The 26,143-nt window shown below is 42.8% G+C and overlaps 1 protein-coding gene across 3 annotated transcripts in view; it reads left to right on the forward strand.

Moving 5' to 3' along the window:
* The window catches only part of errfi1a (ERBB receptor feedback inhibitor 1a), a 56,122-nt gene that overhangs the window by 24,817 nt on the left and 5,162 nt on the right, over positions 1-26,143 (forward strand). The window contains exons 1-4 of one of the 3 annotated variants that reach the window (XM_086041245.1): positions 16,292-16,505; positions 19,904-20,107; positions 20,191-20,258; positions 22,931-23,620. In XM_086041245.1, the coding sequence (XP_085897371.1) occupies positions 19,956-20,107; positions 20,191-20,258; positions 22,931-23,620 (910 nt within the window). In that variant the 5' untranslated portion in view covers positions 16,292-16,505; positions 19,904-19,955. The other 2 variants (XM_086041247.1, XM_086041244.1) reach the window with 2 other exon arrangements.

Below are 26,143 nucleotides of genomic sequence, written 5' to 3' on the forward strand. Positions count from 1 at the left end.
TTTTGTCAATTGGTCATTTTTTGTTCTTGTCTTTGTTGCATTGACCCATAGGCATACAATTCATATCTACATTGTTGTGTTAACGGACCAATAAAATATGTTATTTTAATTATTATATAAATAAACCCCAAAACGCTTTTGGAGGTACGAGTTTTCCGCCTAACACCAGTGATATACTAACACGCAGTTTGAGCGGCATGGCTTAGGTGGTAAAGGGCCTGTCTCCCAATCTGAAGGTTGGGGTTTCATTCATCAACCCTTGAGTGACTTTTTTTTTTTTTTAATAATCTAATACTATGCAGGTAAAATTTTCTCAAAAACTCTCCTGGTAAAATTGACTTAGAATTTCTGAGTGAAAAAAACTTTACTAAGTTTTTTCAATCACCAATTTTTTTTCAATGTAGTTGGTGCACAGTGCAGCTGGAACTGGTTGCCTGCACTTCATTGAAAATAGTGATGACAAACATGGCTCCGCCCCCGGTCTGTTGAGTAATCACTGCCATGCTCAGTTCTCTCTCCAGGAAAGAACGTGCGTGCGTGTGTTGTGTGCGTGATTGTGTGCGTGTACGTGTGTGTCACTGCTCGTCTCTCTGCTGTCAGATTAGATTTCAATGTGTCCAATCAAGAAACACTCTAGAAGAGCTGCCTTTGTGAAGCGATTTATACACACACACACACACACGCAACCCCCCCGCCCCCCCACACACACACCACATGTATTTTGTTTGGGTTATAAGAGTGCAGGCTTGCTTTTCTATCAGCCGTAATCACAAACTCTTATCTTCATGGGGGGGAAGGGTTGGAGGGAGGTAGGGAGGGAGGGAGGGAGGTGGTGGGGTGTGGGGCTTTGCTGCACAGGCTGGAGGCGTGTTCGCAAAGTGACTGGGGACATAGTGAGATGAAAACAGGAAACGGAGGCGAGGTGCTAAAACGCACACACAACACTTGTATGTTCACACACTTGTTATGCTCTCACTTGATGCACACGTATGGCGATCACAATATCTGCTTCCACGCATACTGCACAATCCTGCTCTTTTTGGATGACAAACTATTAGCAACACCACATTTTGCGTATTTTTATCGTAGTTTAGAAATTGGTGTGACCTGTATTGCATCATACTGAGAGAAGCTTCTCATATTGTTGTTACCTTTGCTTTGTTGCTTACATGAGAAAGGTCTCACAGTATGAAGTTCTTGTGCTGGATGTCGTAACATTGCGCACATAAGTGTCAGTTGCATGGAGATGCCCTCCATCACACACAAATGGAAATAGACCCTACGTGACCTCTTCCAGCCACTAGATGAAGGAAAAACTTATATAGTGGTTCGCACGTTCGCCTCACATTTGAGAGGGGTCAGGTTCAAATTGTGGCTTAGGTCTTCCTTTCTTTGGTTTCCATGTTCTCATCATGCTTGCATTGGATTTCTGCAGGTACTCCAGCAACGTCCTACATTCCAAAAATCACACGTTAGTTTAATAAAGGACCTAAATCTGCCTGCAGGGATTGTATAAATGTGATTATGAATGCTTGTCTATGTGCCCTGTGATTGGCTGGCCACCAGCGCAGGGTGTATCCCGCTTCGCTCGCCAAAAGTCGGACACAGTAGACTACACCTCAATGAGGACAACAGTTTAAAAAATGCATGGCTGCACAATAATAGTTTCATTTCAAGCATGTACCTCTATGTAAATAATTGCAATTAAATCAGTGATCAAATGAAAAGAACAATAATAATGGGGGAAAAAAGAATTGCAGGGGGAATTAATCCAAATGTATTGAATATTACCCCTTATTTTGTGTTATAAATATTATATTACGAATATACCATAATCCTGGAAACTACAAATTACATGACAGTATAATTGTGGTTCGAATAGTAAATACATAGAAAGCGAATTCTGTGAATGAAATGACGTGGATGAATGACAATATTTAAAGGCATAAAAAGTGAATCAAATTCAATTATGAAACTAATAACAATATAAAAATGAAAAAAACAAGTGAACTTGTCTTGTAATAACATCATGTTCCATTAGTTGGAATTTTAAATGATCAACTAATTAGGAGGATACCTCGCAGGGGTAAAAACATCACTTTCCTGAAGTGTTTTTCCATTCAGTGTGAGTGTTTGCTTGTTTTTTTCCCCCGACAATCACATAACAGGGAATCATGCTGTTTTGCAACACAGGCAGGACACGCTGTTCCAGTTGTCAACAGTGTGTAGCCAAACAGTACACATGCATTTTTATGAATGGCTCCCAGTAGAATAACAAAAAGATATCTTGCCATGATCAGCTATTCAAAAGTACAGTAAAATATTCCACACTGCCTCACCCTGGCAACAGGAGTGACACTTGTGAGTCTGCTTTGGTTTGGTGTGTCCTGCAAGAGGAGACCCGATAGTGTGTCCCTGTACCAAAAGCCATTTGCCGGTTGAAGCGCATGAGTCAAGCTTTTGTGGTCACAGTGGGTGGCTTTCCTTCTGTGACTACACCCGGAACCATTCCTCTCAATCTCCCTCGTACTCCTCCTCCTAGCTTGTAACTCCCTTTTTCCGTCTGAATCACCCGGCCAATTTAGCTGATGTATGTTTGGCTTCTTTAGAAATTCCTCCTCCTCCTAATCCAACCATCGTTAGGCCGAAGGCGTTAATCACACCAATACTACACCGGCTTGGCGCAATATGACAGGGTCGTGTTTGCCAATTTAGAGCTGTGTCATGAGAGATCAGCATTACGTTATGTGGACATGTGCCCGTGCAAACACGGAAGGCCGGTAGACAATGGGGAGTGGTGTTTGCAAGGTGCGAGGGACAGGCCAGCTGGTCCATTGCATTCATTTGCGTCTTTCCCCATTACTAATATCAATTCCCGCTCTGTATGTGTAAGCTGTCAGAGCAGCCGTTAGCTCCAATGAGTGTCAAGTCTGTTTTTTGTCACAGAGAGTGCCAGCAATATGATCTACAGTTTGTTCAGCGCTGACTCTAATTTTCCGTAGGTTAGTCCAACGACAGCATTTAATTGACAGACTCTCAATTTAGTGAAGACTTAACACAGTAATATTTGACATGGACTTGTTTGTATTCTAAAGCCAGCATCCAGGCAATGTTTTAAGGCTATGGTTGTACAAATATTGTGATTTTTTATTTTTCATTCCATTGTGGGGTCCAAAAAATAATCACCGCTGGAGTTAAATTTCAAAGGCAGTTAAAGTACAATAACCCTTAATGATGAGGACTTTTTATCCAATCAAGTCTTATAGAAGTTGGTTTAACCAGAATAAAAGGGATTTTGAATTGGATAAAGGCTTGCTTCCTGAACATACAAAAACAGATAAAAAACGTTGCCCTTTTACTTCCATGCATCCGTTGTGTTTGAATGAACGTGTAGCTATTAAGCTGCCAATGGCCACTGTCAGTCTGTGAGTTTGTTAAACTATTCAACAGAGCTGGGCATTTCACAAAAAATTCACGGTCCGTTTATCACCCTCCGCCTACAGCCGGGGTACCCTTCCACCATCCGTTTATCCACTATTTTGCCCGGCCGGACTAAATAGTAATCTTCTACAGGCCGGTCCGACTATCATTTTAAACGAGATTCCGTTAGCATTTCCGACTAGCAACTTTGACAAACTACCACTGGCGGCACCCCGTCAGATTCTGAAAGCAGAGAAGCAGAGCTTTGCATACAGTAGATACCACATGTGACGGGGTAGTGGATGGGGGTAAATAGCCGATTACATAAACGGGAAAAAATGGGCTCCTGACTATGCGTAGTCCGGCTATTTTTCTAAGTTTCCCGTCATAGGCGGGTTTGGGCATCCGTCATAGGCGGACCGGTCCGTCACATAGGCGGTATGCCCAGCTCTGCACAAGGCATGTCGATGGTTAATTTGTTTTCATTGGAATCCGCCGCCTTCGGTTGACTCTCCAACAGTTCAAAGTGTATCCCACTTTTTGTCCAATGTCAACTAGGATATTATGCAGCTCACCCACAAGCCTAATGAGGACAAGCGGTATACTGTAGATGAAGATCCATGGTGCCAACACTGAAGGTGCAATGCAGCAATTCTGACTGGGAGCCTCAGCCTCATTTTCGGAGGTGATGGTTCTCCTTTAAGTGCCAAGTGGTCAAGGTACTACTCAATAAAGCCTATACGATCAGATCCTCTATAATTAACAGAGATGAACTCCTCAGGCTATCAAACTATGCAATCACAAAACTTTGGCTCTGTCTAGAAATTCTGTGCATAGAACTATTACCAAACCAACCAACTTCACCCTGGGGTAATATAATCTATGATATTCAACATGGATATTAGAGAGGAGCACTGGTAGCCAGGATGGTTCAGTAGTAATTGGATGGCTGGCTATTGTCACCTATAAAGGTAGAACACACATCACACAAAGATGCTCATTGAAAATTACACATTTTAATCTGACGCTTCGTGGTGGTATATACCTTCAAGCTATCCTCAGGGTATCAAAGCTGCTTTTTAATTAGCAGGGATAATTATTAGGCAGGCAGGCATACCCGAGGGCCATCATTTCCTGCTCATTATTTTGGCTCTCCTTGAATCTGAAATAGAAAACCAGACCACTTTCTCTTCCCGCACATTCTTTTGAGAGTGTGTCTTGCCAGAGAATACTAACAAGGCTCTTTTATCATGATCAATATGTCACAATATGTCTAAACCGCTCTGACATGAGTCCCTATTTAAAGGCAGTCCTTCACCCAAGCCAATGTGAGGTCAGGGGGACACGTATGTGAGTGTGATATCTCTTAGAGATGTGTAAAACGACACCCTCTTCCTGCACACTGGAAATCTGTGGCTTGATTTGGGACTCAGCAAACACATGTAAAGTCCCATTTTTGTGTAAACAGAGCAATGATCACGTGACTTTTATGTGCACACCTTTTTTCCAAGTGAGTTTATGTGTGTGTCTGTATACACAGCCAACTTGGCAAAGAAGCAAGAGGCACTTTGTGCCCTGAGAGCTCAGTGCACACCTCCCACACGCCTTCAGGCTCCAGAGGCCTCGCACTATTTGGTCTGGGGCAGCTCCCCGGCTGATCCACTTCCTGTCGGGTGACCACAACAGTGAGTAGGCGGCAGCGTCTCCAGAGGTAGTTGGGAAAGGACAAATTTGAATCGAGTAAACTGAGATTCACAAGACAAAACATTGGTTCAACACAGATTGAAAGAGTGATGTTACATGTAAATGTCGAGAGTTATCTGCTGGCTCCAAGATAATTACAGGCTTTCATAAACCTCGACACTATGTTCTTTCCACTTGACGCTGACTCAACTCACTCTTTGTTTTGTTTTTTCTTTTTGGTTCTCATTATCAAGGTATAAGTCATGGTGAATCTTTGTTCTTTTACTATGGGGATCTGTACAGTCTGCTTAATGAACAGGAACAGTCAATGTCTGAAAGATAGGAATGTTATCCATCCATCCATTATCGATACCGCTTATCCTCACAAGGGTCGCGGGCGTGCTGGAGCCTATCCCAGCTGTCTTTGGGCAGTAGGCAGGGGACACCCTGAATTGGTTGCCAGCCAATCGCAGGGCACACAGAGACAAACATCCGCACTCACAATCACACCTAGGGGCAATTTAGAGAGTCCAATCAACTTACCATGCATGTTTTTGGAATGTGGGAGGAACCCGGAGAACCCGGAGAAAATGCACGCAGGCACGGGGAGAACACGCAAACTCCACACAGGGAGGCCGGGGCCGGGATCGAACCCACGACCTCTGAACTGTGAGGCGGACGTGCTAACCAGTCGACCACCGTGCCGCCCATAGGAATGTTAATCATCTTGAAATGTGCTGATTAGGATTGTAACAGTACATGTATGCATATTCCATTTTTTTTTCTCGTATGAAACTTTCATTATAATATAGAAGAACATATTAAGTACGAGACAGGAAATGTAGCTGCCTTGCACTCTTGTCAAATGCTACTAGTGGATGTGCATTTGGCAGTACATCATACAGCATATCAAGAACAAACTAGCACTCTGCTAATGCAACAGAATGGCTCTTAAGATGGAGGAAAAGTGCTGACAAATGTCATTAGTGTTGCGATGGCATAATAATTCATCCAACCATCAACAGATTGTCGAAGCAGCGGCGCAGCAACACAGAGATAATCGTCTCACTGACAGGCGACGACCCTCCAGCGACATGTTCAGCCACATCTCATGGCAAATGGAGCCGTTAACGGGAAGCCAGCCTAGTCAAGGCAGCCGCCACAACGGTTGCTCATAGGCCACTATGCAACGCGCTATCCGCAAGGGTCAATTTCAAAATGAAAGTGAAGAAGTAATAGTGTACATTGATATCAATGCCTTACTTAGGTTTTATTTTTGAAGTTGGCCCTCGTCGTGCATTGCAATTGTACTGGCGACTGACTTGACTTTGAATTGAGGCTAGCCTGACCGACTGTATTAGTGTGCAAATGACTTAAACTGGAGCGCAATATTCAATTCCCAGCCATCATTTTGGTCGGTCAACCCCATGTTGGCCCACACATATCCCGTCAACAAATATTCCCTGGACTAATTTCGGTGCTAGTATGTCCCTGCCCCTAAACCCCTTTTGTTGGAACCATCTATGGGCATCAGTGCCACTAGCACTAGCTTTGATGCCAGCTGAACCTTGGTGACGTACGCTGTATGTTTGGCATTTACTCACCAAGTTTTTTTGACTTCTTGAGAATGTTTGGCGGTTTTCTAAATCATGGGGTGTTCAAATTTGTAGGTACCACAGCATTACATTTGGTGTTGTGCAAAGTGGTTGGTGGTTTACTGATTTGTCAAGTATATAGCGGTTAGTGCATAGCCTCAAGGCTTCAACTGCCCTCAAATTCCATAGACGACCCACGCTTGGTTGCCTTAATGGACTGTTGCATATCGCCTCAAATGTATGCTTCTGCACATCTTATTTCCTTGTAGGAGATGGAAAATGGCCGCTGGTCCTCATTGTGAAATCGCATGTGTAATCCATGATGTAGATCGTTTCTGTGATGAGGAAATAATGCGCCTGCCGCAGGTAGCCCGGTTTACCGCCCCCTCACCTCCACCAAGGCCCGAAGCTCTTGTTAGAATGGAACAAAAAGCCCTCTGACACCGCGCATAGTTTGATCCAAATGATTCAAGCTTCGTCATCCAGAAAATGTGGAAAGAAGACGTATCCAGCTGACTGATCTGTGCACTATCCATCTTTACACGTCTTTTTGCCCTCTTGACTCGCCATGAGGGAGAGCAGTAATTTCTTAACCCTGTGGCTATGCCTTTATACTGAATGCCTCACAAATGCACCCCCTGGTGATAGCAACCCTGCTGATTTCCTTGCTGCACATCTGAAATCTTTATCAGTTCCTCAAAGGAGGCTCTGGTCTCTGATGTGCGATTTTAACATCACCCATGGGAAATGGAGGGAGGATTAAGATCCCCTGGCTGTGGATTGTTACTATAAGATTGATAGATTGTAGGTAAACTTTTTGCTTTGTAGGCAACATCAAGAGCACCGGAAGCCTGGGATAGTCATTGGCCTGGTGCCAGAAACTCCTGTTTTGGCTGTTTGAAACACAGGCCAGGGAGTACATCTGTTCACGGTCCTCTTCAGGACTGCCTAATCGCTAAAAGATGTTCGGGCGCTGCTCAATATTATCTGTGGGAAAAATGTGCCGGAAACAAGGCATATTTGGAGTCGCTTTCCATCTGTGTTTAATCCAGCGGTGCATACACACAACAGCTGTAGAGTCGGAGAGCAGCATGACGTACTCCTTCACACCACAGCTGTCATTTTCACAGCTTCTCCCCAGACGTCAGACACCGTAGGGAGGGTGTGCGGTTTTAGCATGACTGCGAATGGAATCTTGTGTTCCCATGCTCTTTAGTGCGACCAAACCATTACGACGTGAAGTCACTTCAACGCGAGGATTACTAACAACTTTGATTCACGACTCACGTTCAAGACGTGCTCGCCAGTAACTCTCCCGGCCTATGTCTTGGAGACAAAACACACCCTGTCATCATCAACAAGGCGGACTGGCTTGGGCCAACCTGTTCGCAACACTGTAACCACTCAGCATAACAATGCTGAGGCATGATGCCACGATGAGTTGTATCAGGGCTCTGTTTGTATTGCTCTCTAGAATAGAAAATTCTTGTGTTGTGAGCCATTTACAATCCGATCACTCCATTTCCCATCAGCATTTGCTAATGGAGGAAGTGATTAAGAAGCGAAGCATCTCAAGGATCTTGCTAACAAGTGTGCTTTGGTTTACGCTTGGGTGAGTGATCACAGCTCCATCGCCTTGTGATTGGTTTCCATGGAAGGAAACAAATGTGTCTGTGGGAGGATCTGTGAGCCACAATAGAGCTGTAATGTACTGGGATGTGTCATCAGCTTTGAAGTGCACACCTGCACCTCATGTTTGCATAGAGCAACTACTGTACGAGCGATGACAAGACATGAGCTCAATTAAATGTATGCTATACTCACACCATTGTTAGTCTGTGTAAGATGATATTCATTGCACTGATGATTTATTTCATTATTCAGCAACTTTATGGCAAACTCATCTACATTGTATTGGGATGTTTTGTGTGCTACAGTTTTCCTATTCTGAACACAGTGGACATTTCAAAGTTAACACCTTTTAAGTCATACGATGTGGGGTTTTAACAACATTTTCTGGAAAAAAATATTTGTCAAAATTGCACAAAACCTTCACAAGTTGAACTATGATGTCACATACGACTTCACTACTGTGGATAGAATCACCTTCCTGGTCATGTTTCAATCTGCACATTCAGTACAGAGTTCATGGCAAGGACATCACTGAATGTTTTACTGTACGTAGGTTATCTTATTTTTACAGTTGTTAAGATATTGCCTGAGCAGTTAATTAAGATTTATATGATGACACTTCCATTGTAAACTGTGCATATTAAGGTCTACCTTCCAGGAACGTGCCATCGTGTAGTTATTAAATCTTCAAATGAGGTCAGGAAAAAGGAATTGACTTGATTCCAGGATTATTCTGAACAAATGCTGAGTCCACTCTTTGATTAAGATTTTTTTTAAATGTCAACAAAGACAAGCCAACTGGCAATCAGACGCCTATGTGCGCCGTGCTGCTCGATAGGCTCTCATGCTTGACGTCACCTTCCAAGCCTCCTGCTCGTGTGTTTGTATCTGTGTGGACTTTGGCCATAGGCTGAATATGCATGCAATTTAATTACCTCGGCAGGCTGGGGCAATCAATGCTCTGACCTCCATTGTGAAGAAATCATTTACGCTGATGAGCCAACCAGGCTCCACCCTTCCACACCGTCGTGCTACATTTGTATTGCAATGCCACAAAGGGGAATTCCTTCCTGTGTGCCACAGAAAGGAAGTGTATTAAAAGGTGATCTTTTTTAAGTGGTGAAGGAGGCGATGTGTGAGTGACAATGATGAAGACGCTCCTTAAAGGGAAAGTCAACCCAAACATATTTTTTCAAGAATATGTTCTACGCAAGCCCACTAGTTGAAACAAGGCATTCTGATAAATATTGTGTTTGTGGTATAAAAATTAATCCACCCGTTTTTAGCCATCTCTGGGGGCGGCCATTTGGTCACTTCTACCAACTGAAAATGACATCACAATTGCTCAGGTAACGACCAATCACGGCTGACCTGTTTTCTGAAGCAGAGCCGTGATTGGTCGTACCTGAGCCGTACCTGAGCCCTGAGCAGTTGTGATGTCACTTTCAGTCGACAGAAGTGAAAAAATGGCAGCCCCCTGAGATGGCTAACAAGGGGTGGACTGTGCTGCTTAACTCATATTCCACAAATACAATATTAATCAGAATGCCGTGTTTCAACTACTGGGCCTGCTGGGAACATATTCTTGAAAAAAATGTGTTTGGGTTAATTTCCCACTTTAAGTGTTCCGTCATGTGCCATCTCGCGCTCCCGCCCCGTCTCCCTTTATAAGGTGCTTCCTGTGAGTGATTACATCATGACGCAGGCAAGTGGGGGGTGCTGAAAAATGAGTGCCAAGATGACATACCTCACTTGCTTTTGCAGGAATATGTTGCGATAACAAGAACAAACTGTACTATTATAACGCTATTTAATCTTTTATATTATGAATCACACTCAAAATATAACATTTACTACTAGACTACAATGCACCCCCTTTCTGGCCTCTGAGGAATCCCAGAAATGTGCTCAAAATTAGAAAGGGTCCATGGCAGGGCCCTCAATGTAATGATAAGCCTTTAGGGTTTAGGGGCCCCCCTGTGCCCAAGCTGTAAAGCATTTACAAACTTAGACACAAGAACACTCTGTTCTCTCAGCACACACACACCTCAGCTTTAGGCCACTATTGATTCAACACGAGGTGATTGGCGCTATTGTTTGCATGTGTTTGAATAGCAAGCGTGTCACTGCGCAGGTTTGTTTAGCCTTGTTCGGTAAGGGTGACATAGTTAATAAACCACTGCATCACTGCTAAATAGGCAGCAGGACTGTAAACTGACAGTATGCATGTATCTACAGCCACATTAGGTACATCTGCTTATAGGGTCACTTGGGTAAGCTTAACATTGGCACTTATATAATAGGTTTGCATGTAAAAAGGACATCAATACTAAAGTGCCACACCCCAAAAGACTGTCGTGATTTAAGGACTTTTTTTGTGATTAGATTTACGACAAATTGCCCCGCCCCCTTTTGGAGCGTGGCTTATGTTATGTTTCGGTCTCAGCGGTCTAAGTCACGGGAGGGAGGCAAGGTGGTAATATTGCTCGCTTTGTCAGTTCTGTTGTCTAAAACGGCGTCCGATCGCCAACAAAATGCAAATGCACAATAGTTTGGATTTATTGACAAAACGTGATCTCATCATGTTCACCTCCACAAAATCAAAAATACCGTGGCGATTGCTCCTCCACCTACATAAGCTGAAGCGGACAAGAGCATGAATGCGCACACGGACCCCGACTGGTTATATTTCGGACATTTAGCTACGCTAAACTCGTGTCGAGACGGCGGCTTGCAGCGAGCAGCAGGCAGATTGGAGCTTTAAGCCCCACTCTTCCATCCTAAAGGTAGGATAATAGGATGGCTAATAGCAACAACTAGCTTCACGTCGTTAAAACAAAAGGTGTTAGCACAACAACATTAGCTCCTTACTCTGCGTCCAGCCTGCGTCGATCTTCATGTCGCGGGGTTGCCTCCCAAGCAGTCGCGTGCGTTGTCCAACACTGCTTGCAGCCGCCAGAGAGTGAGGGTAAGCCCTCATCGAACAAGTGTCAATGTTCAGCGAACAAAAAGTTCCAGCGAAGCTGATTCCACAACCGAGTGTGGCCGCATTGGAACGTACCTTTTCGGCTGTTTACATTGGACGCCGTATTGTTGGTCGAAAAAATGTGGCCATTCCTCATCCACATAAATGTGCACGTCTACTCATTTCCACTTCAGTCTCTGTAAATATCCTGACTGTTGTTTAATGCCTCGCTCGTCCTAACCGTGATCAGCAAAGAAACAGTGTTTTTTTGTTTTTTTTAAGCAAAGAAGCAGTGTGCGCTCGTCCAGCCTAAATCTATGTAGCTGTGCTCACTTCAACATTTCCTTATTCTCATAAATCAGCCACGGAGAGGTTAATCCTTTTGATATGTTTAAGTGGGCATTAGTGGGCCAATTGATCGCTGTTTTTGGACGTTATAAGCAATGAAAGTACAATGATTTCCAATGGAGCGTTTGGAATCGCTTCATCCCGTGACTCCGGCCGAACAAGGATAGAACGGTAGGGGGCGCGAACATTGGCCTAATTAACGAGAGGCGTTATTCATGGAGTCACTTATTTCCAAATTTCTCCAAAATGAATGGATAAAATAGAAAATGGCAACTCTTTTCATTTTCCTGATCAAAAAATATATAAAATGTACTTGTTAGTTAAAACATGGCCATCCCGGCCCCACCGTCTCTTTAAGCTAAAGATAGCCGTTGACCAAATAGTGTCCATCTTGAAAACCTTTATTGATTGATTTATTGATCTTAAAGAGGAAATCAACTAAAAATGGTCTCCATCCATCCATTATCCAACCCTCTTGTCCTCACAAGGGTCGCGGGCGTGCTGGTGGCTATCCCAGCTGTCATCGGGCAGTATGCGGGGTATGGTCAAATTCATTTTCGATTCGGTTTTGAATCGGTTTTATCCTTGACAGCTTCTACTTCACAAGCGATGCTAATGATCCGTTCTTACTTCGTCTGTCATTTTTATGAAATTCTAGCCAATTTAAAGCGGTGAAAATAGCAAAATACGCAAAATAGCACGATTCCGCTCTTGACTGCAACTTATATGTGTGTTCCGAAGGTGTGTGCGACACAATGACGTGTCCTCTATGGAATGTGGAAGTAATGGCCGCCCGTATTTACCGTCGAGTAGCATTTTGTTTTCTTTTTTTTTTAGACAATAACAAGTGAAAATAGTAAGGTTCGCTGGATTACGTTGGCTTGTTTAACATGGCTCGATGAGATGCTTCGTTGCAAAAAGACACCCATCAATCGTGTGTCGTGAGGTAAGTCCGTTTAATTTTACTATGCACTTTTTAGACACGGTTAGAATAGGCTAACATCTTCATTCCAGAAAGTGTTTGTGGCTCGCAGTATTTTCTTTTCCGGGAAAGCCGGGTCGAAATGGCTCTTTGAGTGTTAAAGGTTGCCGACCCCTGTGCCACACGCACGCTCGTGTGTGCGTGCTCATTTACTCATCGGTCCAAGCGGCTGCTTCTTCGGTAGGTCACCCGGAAGACGACTCTGCTCAAAATTTCCTCTACGTGCTTGTAATTGTGGCACAAATCTAGCAGCATACTGTAGCTTCTGTCTACAGCACACAAAATGCCAAGGTCGGGGTTTTATTCCGGATTTTGTTTTTTTTTGTCAAACATTTTATTCAACACATTTTGTACTGATTTTGATCATGTGTCTATCGCGGTACATATTGATATTGAATTATTGCTCAGACCTTGCACAGGTGGTGTAACGCGATTCTGGTGGATTTGATCAAAGCGTAGGATTCCGCACTCCGCTGACACTGTATGTGTACGGTATTCATTGAATGTATTAGTATCATTGTCGATATTTTTAAAAGCACCCCCCCTGACTGCAGCGCAACTATGAGTGTGTGTGCGCACACCCATATATATGTGTATGCGTGTGTTCAGTTGTCACACACAGGCTAACGATCGGGAGTCAAAGACGATCTTCAAGTGTCCACTTCACAGCGGCTGACTTAACATCGTTATGCAAGTGGAGCTCTTGCACTTCATCCAGCATGTCTACGAAAATACCAAAGAAAGAAAACGCCACCCATTCGCACAGTTAAACTGCACTTTGCGCTAGACTTGCGCTGGGCATGCAAATAGTGCTTCATACTGCTTCAAATCTGCTTACTTTATTAATTCTATTAATTTGAAGATGGTGTGTCTTAACATTAAATTAGGTCAATAGCAAAGAGGATCAGCTTGAGAAAAAGGCTTGGGGCGATCAGATAAGCTGTGCAGCAAAACAATGTAGGCTTTGTGCAGCTGGTAGCACACCACATGTGTGCAGGTACAATAAGTGTGTGCTCTTGTGGTTGTTTTCATTGTCATGAAGCCATGTTGGAGGGAAAAGTCATGCATCACATGCAAAGCTTGCACTTAGCAGAGAAAAACGTTTGTTGAGAAATGAATGAATGCGAATGCTGCAATGTCTTGTCTCGAGCACTGCATGTGCGTAATTGGGCGAATATTGTGTGAAAATGTAAAATAATTTAAAAAGCTAACTTTCCTCCCTTTTTCTGTGGTTGTCGTCTCGTATAAACGGCACTGAATGGGAAGTGTTTCGCCTTCGGGATCGATATGAGAGGCGGTATTCATTCTGTGTTCATTCTGCAATGTCGCGAAAGAGAGGTGAGAGGGGTTTCGCGGCCGACACCCAATCCCCCTGCCCGATTGTCGCTGTCCCTCAACTATTTGATACGTCACACCAGAACCTGACATTGAACTTATCTACCTGTCTAATTGCGGGATGCTGTGTGACGGGGTACAAGTCAAAGGCGGATAATTGCTGGATCGCTGTGTAAAAAATGTTATTATTGGCACTACCCATCCACCCATACATCCTCCATGAACCAGGAAGTTGCCTAAGCTCTATGCTCTACAGAGTGCCATTGTAGTTATAAATGGTTACTATAGCATAGATAAAAGGCAAGGCAAGACAACTTTATTTATGTAGCACATTTTATGCATAAGACAACTCAAGACACAACTTCGACAAGCATTTACAAACACAACAGTTGGCGACACTCTGAAGCAAAGCAGAGAAAACGGAAAACAAAAGTAGTCTTCAAAAAAGGCTTGAAGGAACTTACATTGACAACATTGAAACACCTTGACAAAAAAAAAACTCTAAAAACATTTATAAAAATAAAGTAAGAAAAATAAAAGGTTTGTAAAATAACAAAAATAAAACACATTTTAAAATGCTTATAAGACCTCAAAGGCCCAATGTGTAGAATTTATCTATCTAATCTAGTGGTGAACTAATACGAAGTGCGTGAATTTTGAAGCGTGTGCACTACAGTGCCTCAGAGAGACCACACGACGCCAGCCTATCACCAATTTCTTCGGAAAAATGTTATCCCAAACGACATCTCGTATTCCCTCATGTGACTAAGTGCGTGCATTGCATTTGTTACACATGCTGTCGTCATGATGTGGAGGAACTGCGTTCGCTAAGTTTGTCTCCTTCGGTTTCCCGTAGCAGAAAGATGGCGACAAAACATGGCAGCCTCCTACACGGGAGACGCGCCGTGTGTTAATATAATTAGAGATTACTTTACCTACGATCAGGGGCGGAGCCATGGGTGGGCCTGGAGGCCCACCCAGATTGACAGACTGCCCACCCAGTGAGATTCATGATTTGTATTATTATTTTTTATTATTATTAAATTATCTTTTAATTTGATGTTTTATTTTTATTGAATATTTCGAATGGCATCATTGCGGTTGTCTTAGGAATATCTGAACTTCATATTCAGTTTGTCATTTTATTTGAATATATGAGACAAATATTTAGGCCCACACAGATTTTTCCAAGCCCACCCGTGAGCCACGTTCTGGCTCCGCCTCTGCCTACGATTATATAAAAAAAATGTATATTAATGAGATAGAACTTTTTTTTTTTTTGCATATTAGCCTACTCTAATTAATAGTGGGTTTTCAAAATGAATGAACTTTGAGAAATCAAAACATTCTACACACTGTCAATTTAATCAAAAGCATGGGGGGAAAAGCAAAGTGTTTAACCTGGATTTAAAAACATTTACATTTTGACTTCACTTCTGTTGGCAGTTTATTCTGTTTGTGTGCAGCATAACAGCTAAATGCAGCTTCACCGTGTTGACTTTGAATTTTGGGCTCCACTAATTGACTTAAGTCTGCAGATCTCTGAGCCTTACTGGATTAATATTCATTGTGTGTAGTGCCACCTGAAGTACACTGACACTGGCCCATTTGGTTGAAATCAACACATTCATGCATTTTAAATAATTTTTATTCAATATTTCTAATTTCATCCACTTAAATTGATCAATTAATCATCACTCATCAATTTACAGAGTTGGCAGAACTCACGTTATTTTTGAAAAATGAAATGAATGTCACCATTGCTGATAGATGTGAGTGAATCCACCCGTTGAAGTTTAATATAAACAAATTATTATAATGAATAATCTCTGCCTGGTGACCCTGTTATGCTGGTTCTCATGTGTATACAAAGAAAGTTAATTATCCACCTTTGTTTACATTATTATTGCTTTAAATTGATATTGTTGAGCAATATTTGAATTAATATTTTAGGCTCATATGCTATTTAAAAATACATCTATCAGACGCTGCTCACTCAGCATCTAGTAGCTTTTTCTGGATAATGAAGCAGCTATTGGGGTACTTTTTTTTTTTTTTTTAACTTCGGTCATATTATTCTAACAGTTCTCTTACTTGAGTGCAGTTTTTGCTCCTCTACCTAGCGTCGGCTACGTTTAATACAACGTTGTCAGCTGCATTCATTATCATCACTTTTTTTTCTGCAGCCTCTTGCTTCAATTGGCGCCCTGGTTGTGTGCTGCCAAAAAAATAAAAGGACGTGTGCGCCTTTAAGGGCGAGTGTGCGACAGTGGGGAGGTCCAGGGCGTCTCTTGACTGGGGCTTCTGCCTTGCAGCCTATAAGACGTCAGTTCGCTCCCATTCAACACTTTATCCAAAAGTGTCACATTGTGCAAGGGTGGGGGGAGCGTCAGCCATTCGTAGGCGTTTGCTGGTTCCCGATGTTAACTCCAAATTATCTGTTCGTTGCAAACCAACCGGAGCCGTTTTAAGGAGCCTGAAAAGGAGTTATATCGGAGCGTTACAAAAAGGCGCTTTTTGGAGGATCTTGGAGGAGTTTTTCTTGGTGAGTGCTGCAGTGTGATTCGTAAGAAGTGTGTGTGCGACTTTGTTTGTCTCACCATGTTCGTGTGAGTGAGTGTGTATTGATGTCAGGGGTCTTTGAGTGATGCAGCTTGTGGGGGGGGGGGGGGGTCACATGAAGCCCCCTTTTTAGATTATTATTATTTTTTAATTTGCTTAACATTTTTGGGACGGATCGAGGCACTCAATTACGAGCGTCCTCCCAAGCCACTTGAACAAACCGCCTTAAAACAATACAATGATGACAATAATAAGAAATACATTACTACACTACAGCATGCCCTTGTTATTAACTTTACATTGGCTTATTTATTTTAAAATTAATGCTATTCAAACCTTGCTGCAGGCATCCTTGTAGGTGCTGTTTATGTTTTATTACAGTTTGATTTCTCTCAGTTGGCATCCTCAATGTGTGTGCGTGTCGCCAAATCGCAGAAACGTGTGCGTGTATGCGTGAGTTCCGTGGCGTGACTCAGCCCCGCTGCTAGAGGGCTTTTAACCACGATTGTCTCAATCCGGTAAAGTGAGGGGGTGTGCGCTGCTGCGTGCTTGCCGCACAGGTAAAGCGGGTATGGTTGCTCGGAAACCGCTGCAGGGGTGTCGTGCAGCGGGGGCGGCAACTCCCTCGCTCTTTCTACTTCTCTCTCTCTCTCTCTCTCTCTCTCTCTCTTTCTCTCTTTCTGCAAGGCAGAGCGTGCCTGATTTGTGATCACATTAGCTACAAGGGTTTTCACCATCATTTTCGGGTATGGGGAGTGCTGCTAGTGTGCTACTCCCAATGGGTGTGCTTTTGTATCGGTGGCACTTGACTTTTACAATTTGGGAATACACCTGTCCATAAATTATCCCTGGGGAAGTAGAAACAGGTAGGCTACCCCCTTGAACTCCTACTTACAGGGTTCTGTTTACTAATACGCACCACCAGTCTATCACTAACCTACGTTAACACAGCTGTAAAGTTTTAATTACAGTAAATCTGTGCATGAAAAACATTTGTATGCCTCAATCAAATAGGAAAAAAACAGAGTAAATACGGTGGTAACTGCAGCATGTTGACGCTGCACAAACTAGTTCTCTGTGTGCTGTTCGTAACCTCAAAATGTTGTATGTTGGTAATGTTGTAAGCTGAGGAACCCCTATGTATACCCCCTAATATGGTGGTACATAATGTTAGTCTTAAATGCCAATGTACTCTGAGAACTCTCAAGGTTGCATGATTTAAATCTCGAAACCGATGGACTCATAGAACCCCTGTTTCTTCACCAGATATGTTTACACCTGAGAAAAGGCATTGTGTTGCAGTAGGACAGTTTGTACCTAGACCAAGGGCGGGTACAAGGGCCACACTTGTTTAATCTGAACCCCCAGAAGGCCAGACGATGAACATGCACCTCCAACTAGCCATGGAATAATGTTTTGGTATGTAGTATGTTACACGAATAGTCTCTTAGACTCTGCATTTATTGATCATATACCAGTGTGGCCTGAGAAAATGTCTCTGAGTATAAGGTTTGGTAACAACACCAGAAGCCTTAGACCCCATGTTTCTTCACCATGTATGATTTTGGCCCTGCAAAAGGGTACTTTGGACTCCTCGTGGAATGTTAACGCTGCAGTATCATACAGCACAGTACAGTTGATCAGGGTGGTACATTAAGATGGATTGTACCTAAACGCACAGATGGACTATTGGAAATTCCGCTTTTAGATCATGTACGTCTTTGGCCTTGGTGAAGGATAGATTAGAGTCCAATACCCAGGCCTGATTGGATCATATTAGGGTGGTTTGGACCGAGGAGGACACCAATGGGCCACTATAACCCCTTTTCCTTGACTCCTTGACTATGTACTGTACCCTTTTGGCATTGGAAAATGAACTTTGGACATAATTAGCCTGATTTGTGTGGCACAATTCGTGCAGTTCTACTGATAATGACTGGCGCATCTCTATTTCTAAAAAAGACGGAAAACACCGTCCTTTTTCGCAAAGCTTATCCTGTCTGATTTCATCTGTTGAGTGTTTTTATTGATTTGTTCCTCATATCTGTTGTAGATTATATTGCCATTCTGTTTGCTGTTGCTTGTACTGAGCACTTTGAGGTTTGTGTGCAAATGTAAAGTGCATTATAAATAAAATCTATCCATTCCTTCATCATTACATTAGACTGTAACCATCACTTGGGAAAGGGTACCGTGGAGTATACTAATCAGACCTTAAAACGGACCAGTATGGAATGATAAGTTGTACCCCGAGGAACACAAATAGACTCCATATAACCCCATTCTCTTGACTAATGATCCGAATTAAGTGGTTCCACGTGTCGTTTGTTTTAATCCCGCTGCCTGTAAGTGCTCCGGTGGTTGAGTGCCAGGATGAACTGTCTTTGCACCTGTTGCAAGAGGAAGCACAAGCCCCTGGGGTTCATTATCAAGGATCATATTGCTTCCCGTCCCCCACTGGCCCGCCAAACCTAGTCAACAGACCCTGGGGGGCAGCCAGGGGTGGAAAGCAATGGCATGCCTCGTTGGCGCAGTTCGGCTCTTACCGATGCCCCCGCGCTTCCTGTTGTTTTAGGGCTTTGTTTCCTAGCAGCTGACATTGCTGCGCGTAAATATGCCTCACGGGAGACAAGGAATGAGTTTTTACAAGGGGGGGGGGGCCGTGTTATTCTCACTCATCACGCCAACGTTATTAGGAGGACTACTCATCTGTGGACACTGCACAGGTGATGCCGTATAAACACAACCACAAAAAGCAATCTGCTGCTTTCCGCGCTAATTTTTTCCTACCGATTGTGAAATGCTAAACAGGTTAATCCGGTCATATCGCATCTGGATTTTGGCCTCTGGTGTATTTCTGACCCCAGTAAACGGCAGGGGTACAAAATCGATACGCTGCTCGGGTCTCCTTCCCCGCTGAATATCGTAGACATAGTTTACTCAGGCCTGACACATACTTGACATGACACAAACATTCAGGTCATTTGACATGAGGAGTTGTTGCAACATCAGGTGCCGTTCTGGTAACAGGAGGAGCCCCTTCCTCTGCTCTTCAGGCCCAGCCGGATTGCAGCAACTGAAGCACTCGGTTACTTTTAAAAGGCTCTCTCCAGTCGTTACAGGCAGGAATAGTGGCATAAAACCGTAGTCTTATTAGTCAACAGCTATGGCAGATGTGGAGCGTTTGTACGTTTGTCCCAATTCTGACAGATTTTTTCCTCGTATACTCGTATACAACCCTGGTCAATATGATTCAGTATTTCCGTTGTGTGGACGTGCCTTCTATCCAAACATGTCTTTCCCGCTCTTCAGTGCGCCTGCTTTTGCGTTCAGGTTTCATTCTTTCCTCTGTGATTGATGTATTTTGGGGTCTCATTGCAGGTACAAGAGTGGCAGCCAGCCGGGCCGACGATCCGAGTGTTTCCTGGCTTTGATGCGACCCGAGTGTGCCTGGAGCATGTCCACAGTGGGCCTGACTGCCCAGGAGACATCTTTTCCCGTAGAACACCCCTTCCTGCGGGGCAGCTACTGTCACAGCATGGCTGGATCTAAGTCATCGTGGAGCTATACCCACGACTTGGACAAGTGAGTACACTGGGAGATTCCTACAGAGGATGGAATGTTACGCGGTTGAAGTGGGTGGTAGTAATCGGTTTTATCCTTGACAGCTTCTACTTCGCAATGAAATCTGCACACACAGATCACAGCTCGCATGGCCAGCACAAGAGTTACGAAAGTAAGAGTCATCCTTTTGTTAACGGCATCCTTTCCACCCTCTGTAACACAAATGCTTCTTTGCTTCTATTCTGTCATTGGCTCACCGTACTTGTTTTTTGGAACGCTGCCAACATTGAAATTGACTGGTTACAACAATAGGTACAAGTGCACAATCTAATGAGATCTAACACAAGAGCTGTGTCAAAAAACAAAGGTAAGAATGCCCACAGTATCAGAAAGGTAGTTATTAAACAATGCAATTATGGTGATTGTGGTTGTAGGTTTGCTTCTCATAATTTGGTGACCTTATTTAGTGACACGATTGGTTAGAAAACACCTCAAGGAATGCAAACAACCACAGCCACAATGATTGAAGAGATTTTTTGGTGTGTGTGTGCAGTGAAGAACATGGGTCACTGTGTTTTTTTGTTTTGGATGTTTGTAACGAGATCTCAACACAATTCAAAAAACGGTATCTAATTGTCCAGTCTTGAAGTTACAGTGGCTTTCCCCACACATATTCATTGAAATTTGGCTTGCATTTGGACAATAGGTGGCAGTAGTGTCTAGTGTGTGAGATAGCAGGCTAGGGTTCAAGTTTACGTAAACGGACATAACTTCATTTTCATGCCAGGGCAAGTATAGTCTACTGTCTTTCGGGCCGTGTTGAGCCTGTCTGGGCATTTTGGCGAAGTCGACTCATCCGACAAATTGGTAACAGAAGATAGTCTGCGCTCATCGTAAAAAAAAAACGGGCGCATCGTCATTTTCGTGCCAGGGCAATAGTCTAGCTCAGGGTGTTTATGAATTTGGTAGACGAGCTGCGCCTCACTGTGTGTTTCTGGCTTACCCCATGGCGCATTTGCCAATTTGGTTACAAAAAGTAGACTAGGTTTTAGACTTGCAAAAACTAGGTCGAAATCATAGCGCAGGTGGTCTAACGCGTTTTGGGTGTATTTGATCACCGAAATTTGATTCACAGAAATTCGGCGCGCCGCAGGTGTTTATGGTTTATGGTTTATGGAATCTATGGGTACTTCATGATTCGATCCGATTCAATTCATTACGATTGAGAGGCCTATGATTTGATTCGATTCCGATTCCAATGCATCACTACATTGGCTTACATTATATAGTCCATGCAAAACGCTGGTACCTTTTTAAAAACAAAAAACTCAAAGAAGAGCAATGATTTATATTTCAGACTTTGACTTCGCTGCGCTCGTATGAGGTTTTGCTTGTTCCGCCATCTTGTCACGTATTACTTACCCTAACACAGACCTCTGACGTACAAACACACGTAATCACTTGCGCATGCTTTTAGTTTTTATAATATAAACTTTAAATATCGATTATCTTTTTAATACACCGAATGGTGCATCAAAAAAACGGTTCTCGTTCCCACCCCTAGTCGACATCATGGGATTTCATTCATAAATATGACACCAACGTGGGACAAACCCTCTGAACAATTATAGAACTCAATTAATTGTAATCAATTCATTATAATCATTATCATCTTAAAAATATTTGAATACCACCCCCTTCACCCATCACTATGGCGGGTGGGGCTGTGGGGGGGCACTCAAAGATACACAATCGGGGGCATAAATTGGTCTCCATTTACCCAAGTCGCATACATGGCTGACTCCATCATCTGTGAGGGGAGATATTGCATTTTACCTGCATAAGTCATGCACGGACACCGGTGGGTCTATTTTTGTTTCTGCATTGTCAAGTACGGCGAACTGAAGCTCCAACCATGCACCCTGATTTTGATGCAAATGGGGATGCCACCAAGATTGACCGGGAAAATACCATTTCAATCCCACAATGGCGCAAAAACGCCCCGTTAAGCCCAATTCTACCAGAGCTAAGTCTAGCAAAATACCAAAAGGAAAAAAAGCTCCACCCAAGTGCACAGTTGGACTGCATTTTGTGCTAGGCTTGGGAAAATCGAAAATAGGACCCATTAGTTTTGAAGACAAAACTCTTGATTTCTTTAATTGTGGACAGTAATCCCCTGCGTATTCAGGGTTCACTATTCAGGAATTGACAGCAAGTCGCCAAATGGCAGCCCCCTGAGATGGAAAAAAACAAAAAAACATTCATATTGCACAAACACAACATTAATCAGAATGCCACTAGAAGATATATATTATAGATTAAGATATATATATTATATATATATATATATTAAGATATATAGCATAGAAGATATTATTGTAAAGAACATTTTTCACTTGACTTCAGCTTCAAGGCTAATGTTGTAAGAACATCTTGAAATTATATTTTACCTTTTTTTTTAGAATGCATTTAATTTGTAATTCAAATTAAAAAAAAATCAATGACCCTCAATGCGCCTGCTCAATACCCCTTGATTTTGTCTTATATTGTTGGTTTGTTTGTTCATTTGGCCTGTAATGGCACCTTTTCCTATACTGAGCTTTTCTAAATTGGAAAAAGATGGGGAAAAAGAAATGATGGTAAACTGTTTTAGGATCATAGTGTGTGGTATATTTATGGTTTAAACTATCAATGTTGGCAATGCTAAGCTTTTTTTTGTTTTGGGAGGAGGAGGCATCAATTACCCATGGTTTTATGCTTTTTGACTGCATAGGTTGTATTGTATTGCGTGTCTGTTTCCATAACTAATGTTCTAATGTGTCATTATTGTGACTCTTCTGCCAGGATATAAACACAGTTCCAGCACCCTGGAATTACCTCCCAAGAAGTCCCGGCCTTCCCATCTCTCCCTGTCCTGCAGTGCTGAATCATCCACGACGAGTCGGGCAGATGACAACCAGGTGGTCCCCTCATTCCAACGGCTCTCTATGTATGAGTGCCGCAGTCCGCCACAGACTACGGACAGGTGCTCCAAGCCTCTGCCGCCCATCCCGCTGCGTACTGACATATCATGCGAGCAGGCCATGGACAACGAGGTGGAGTTCTTCACCAGCACGGACGAGAGCTGCTGCCTGGTGTCTCATCAGTGTTCCAAACCGTCTCCCTTTCGGACCGGACTTACCAGTCGGAGAAGCTTCAGGGACTGCGGACAGATTAACCACGCTTACTACGACGGGCCTTTAGGACCGCAAAGCCCGAGGCAAGCCCAACCTCAGCAGCTTCCTGTGCATCCTCCGCAGCAGAAGGAAGTGCAGGAGCATCGGCGTCAGGAACTACCGGCGGTCTGCCAACGGCAGCGGGACAAAGTTCAGAGGAGACTGCATCGTTCTCACTCTGGACCAGCCGGATCTTTAAACAAGCCTTGCCTACTGCGCCTCAATCGCCCCGCCTACAACACAGCGCACAAAACGGACGTTCCTCCGCCGATCCCGCCACGGACAACCAAGACGGCAGATCCTGCACACTATCAGAGAGGTAGTCATTCAACATTATGATTATTATGATTGTGGTTGCAGGTTTTCTTTTAATACTTTGATTACTTTATTTGATTGTCTGATTGGTTAGATCCGTCTCAAGGAGTGCAAACAAGAACCACAGTAATCTTGGATGTTTATCTTGATGTGCATTGTAGAACACAGGTCACAGTTTTAATTGGATCCTGTTCAAACATTGATTTGTGACATTGCTTTTGACGCTCAACACAGACCCCCATTTTTGCTGTTGTTGAGATTTTGATGAAGTTATGACATTTTCCCAGTATGTATTTGTGGAAAGTGTTGCGTTCCAAAAATTATTCATTATAATTATTCCTCGCTAGGCTTGCGGCAAGTGGCAGGGTCTAACCTAGATCCCACCTCCTAACCCTAGTCACCAGCCAATCGCAGGGCACATACAGTACAGACAAACAACCATTTACAATCACTTTCATATTTTAGGACAGTCTGGAGCAGGGATTGGGAACTCAAATGCTGGAGGGGGTCACAATTTTTCATCGGTACTACTGCGGGACCATCTAGGACCAGCCACTTCCTATACAGATGGTTGACAAAAATGCTAATTAAAACAAGGAGCAAATACGTGCATACATGCAAAATACGTGCCCTTAATGTATTTTATTTTTGATAATACATTTTTCATTGCATGCACAAGAGGTACCCTATGCTAACCCAACAAGAAAGGGTTTGAAGCAAACAACAAAACAACCACATACTGTATTTTTTTTTTTTTCCAATGCAAATGACTCTCTTGCATTAAAAATTACCACTCAAGGATGGCACAAAACTGCTGAATAAGAAACCAATATTAAGTGCAAGACTCATTTGGGATTTTTTTTTTCACAGTAATGAACTCCTCAAAATTGTAATATTAATGAGGTACAATGTTTGTCCTTCATATTATTCAAAAGAAATTAGGCCTACTAACAATGTAGTTTAGAGCAGTAAGCACAACTAAGACATGTCTGCCATCTAGTGGTAATTGGCGATATTACAACTTAAAATTACAGTCGATCCCTACATATTCTCAGTTCGGAACTAACAGATTAGCATCTTCGCGAATTTCTTTTCATTTCGATATTTTTTCATATTTTGGATTTTTGGATTTTTTTTTTTATTCTGGGATTTTTTTTCCCCATTTCCCCGTTTAAAAAAAATAATATATATTGATGTTTATATTGAATATAAACATATATATGTATATAATGAATGTTTATCTGCGTTTTTTTTAAGGATTAGTTTGTAAAAGCATAAAAACGCCAATTTTCCCCCAATTAAAAATAAATATCTGGAGCGAGTGGATTAATCAAGGGGCCACTCAGACTGTGATTGTGGGCCATCACCAGTTATCCATCCTTGGGCTAGAGTCTTCAATCAAAGGCAGCTTAACAACTTGTGGAATTGGGGGGCATTTCCAACAAAGAGAGCAACCATGCTAAATAAAATTTAATTTTCCCACCTTTAAGTTCACACAGTACTATTTTAGCTAGGCTAACACTGACAAGTACAGGACGTGGGCTACCATCGTTAGTAAGAAAATTACTAAAATTGTCATGTGTTGTCTGCTGCATTGACAATTACGGTAATTTACTGATTATATATATTTTTTCTGTTTCAAAAATGTTTGTGACATTTCAAAAATGTCTTTTTTAAATTCTGTTGATGGGTTGCTATCCTAATAAGAAACATATTTTCAGGTAGTCACTGCTTAATGCAATAAATAAAGGAGTGTGACAACCTATGTGTTAAAAGGATGAAAGGACATATGAAAGGCAGGCCAAAAATTGTGTGTGAGTGGGTGCCTGCTCCTAGTGCCCCCCCGCCCGTGGTTCTGCTGTTTTCAATGAACCTAGTTACTTTTTGAATGAAATTACATTTTCAAGAGAAAAGGCTCCACAGGCTACTGGGGTAAATTTCTGTATGTTAGCAGTGCAGTGTTTGTTTACTGTATTTTCCACGTCACACCAGACGCTGGCACATATCTGGCACATATCAGCTATCTAATCTGATCCGATTGCGGGATTCCGTGTCCGCATTGTGGAAGCGCACACTGTTATGGTAATATCCCATCTACCTCGATTCTGTGTGAAAGGTGCAGTCTGATAAATGAACAGTCTACTGATACAGCTGTGATGTGAAACTTTGAAGCCTGAAATGTGGCAAAAAGGCAACAAGTTTAAGGGGGGGCGAATACATTCGCAAGTCACTGTACATTTACAAATTGCACTGGTGTGCATTGAGGCTGGGCTACAACAATTGTTGAGGTAGCAAACCAGGGTTGGAGTTTATGTGAGAACTAAGACCCCCATGAAGTGCACTTGAGTCATCATCAGCATAATAATGAACATGTTCAATTAATACTGTGGCTCTGAGAGTATTAATCAAAATCAAAGAAAGGTTTTAGCCAATCTTGTACAGTAGCTTCCACATTTTCATGGGTCACTATTCACATAGGCACTTGACTTTACACAGATCTGATCGGCGATATATCGAATCGGCCGAT

The sequence above is a fragment of the Filicampus tigris genome, chromosome 9 (assembly GCF_054856515.1).
Source record: "Filicampus tigris isolate MCC_2025a chromosome 9, RoL_Ftig_1.0, whole genome shotgun sequence".
Lineage (NCBI taxonomy): Eukaryota > Metazoa > Chordata > Actinopteri > Syngnathiformes > Syngnathidae > Filicampus > Filicampus tigris.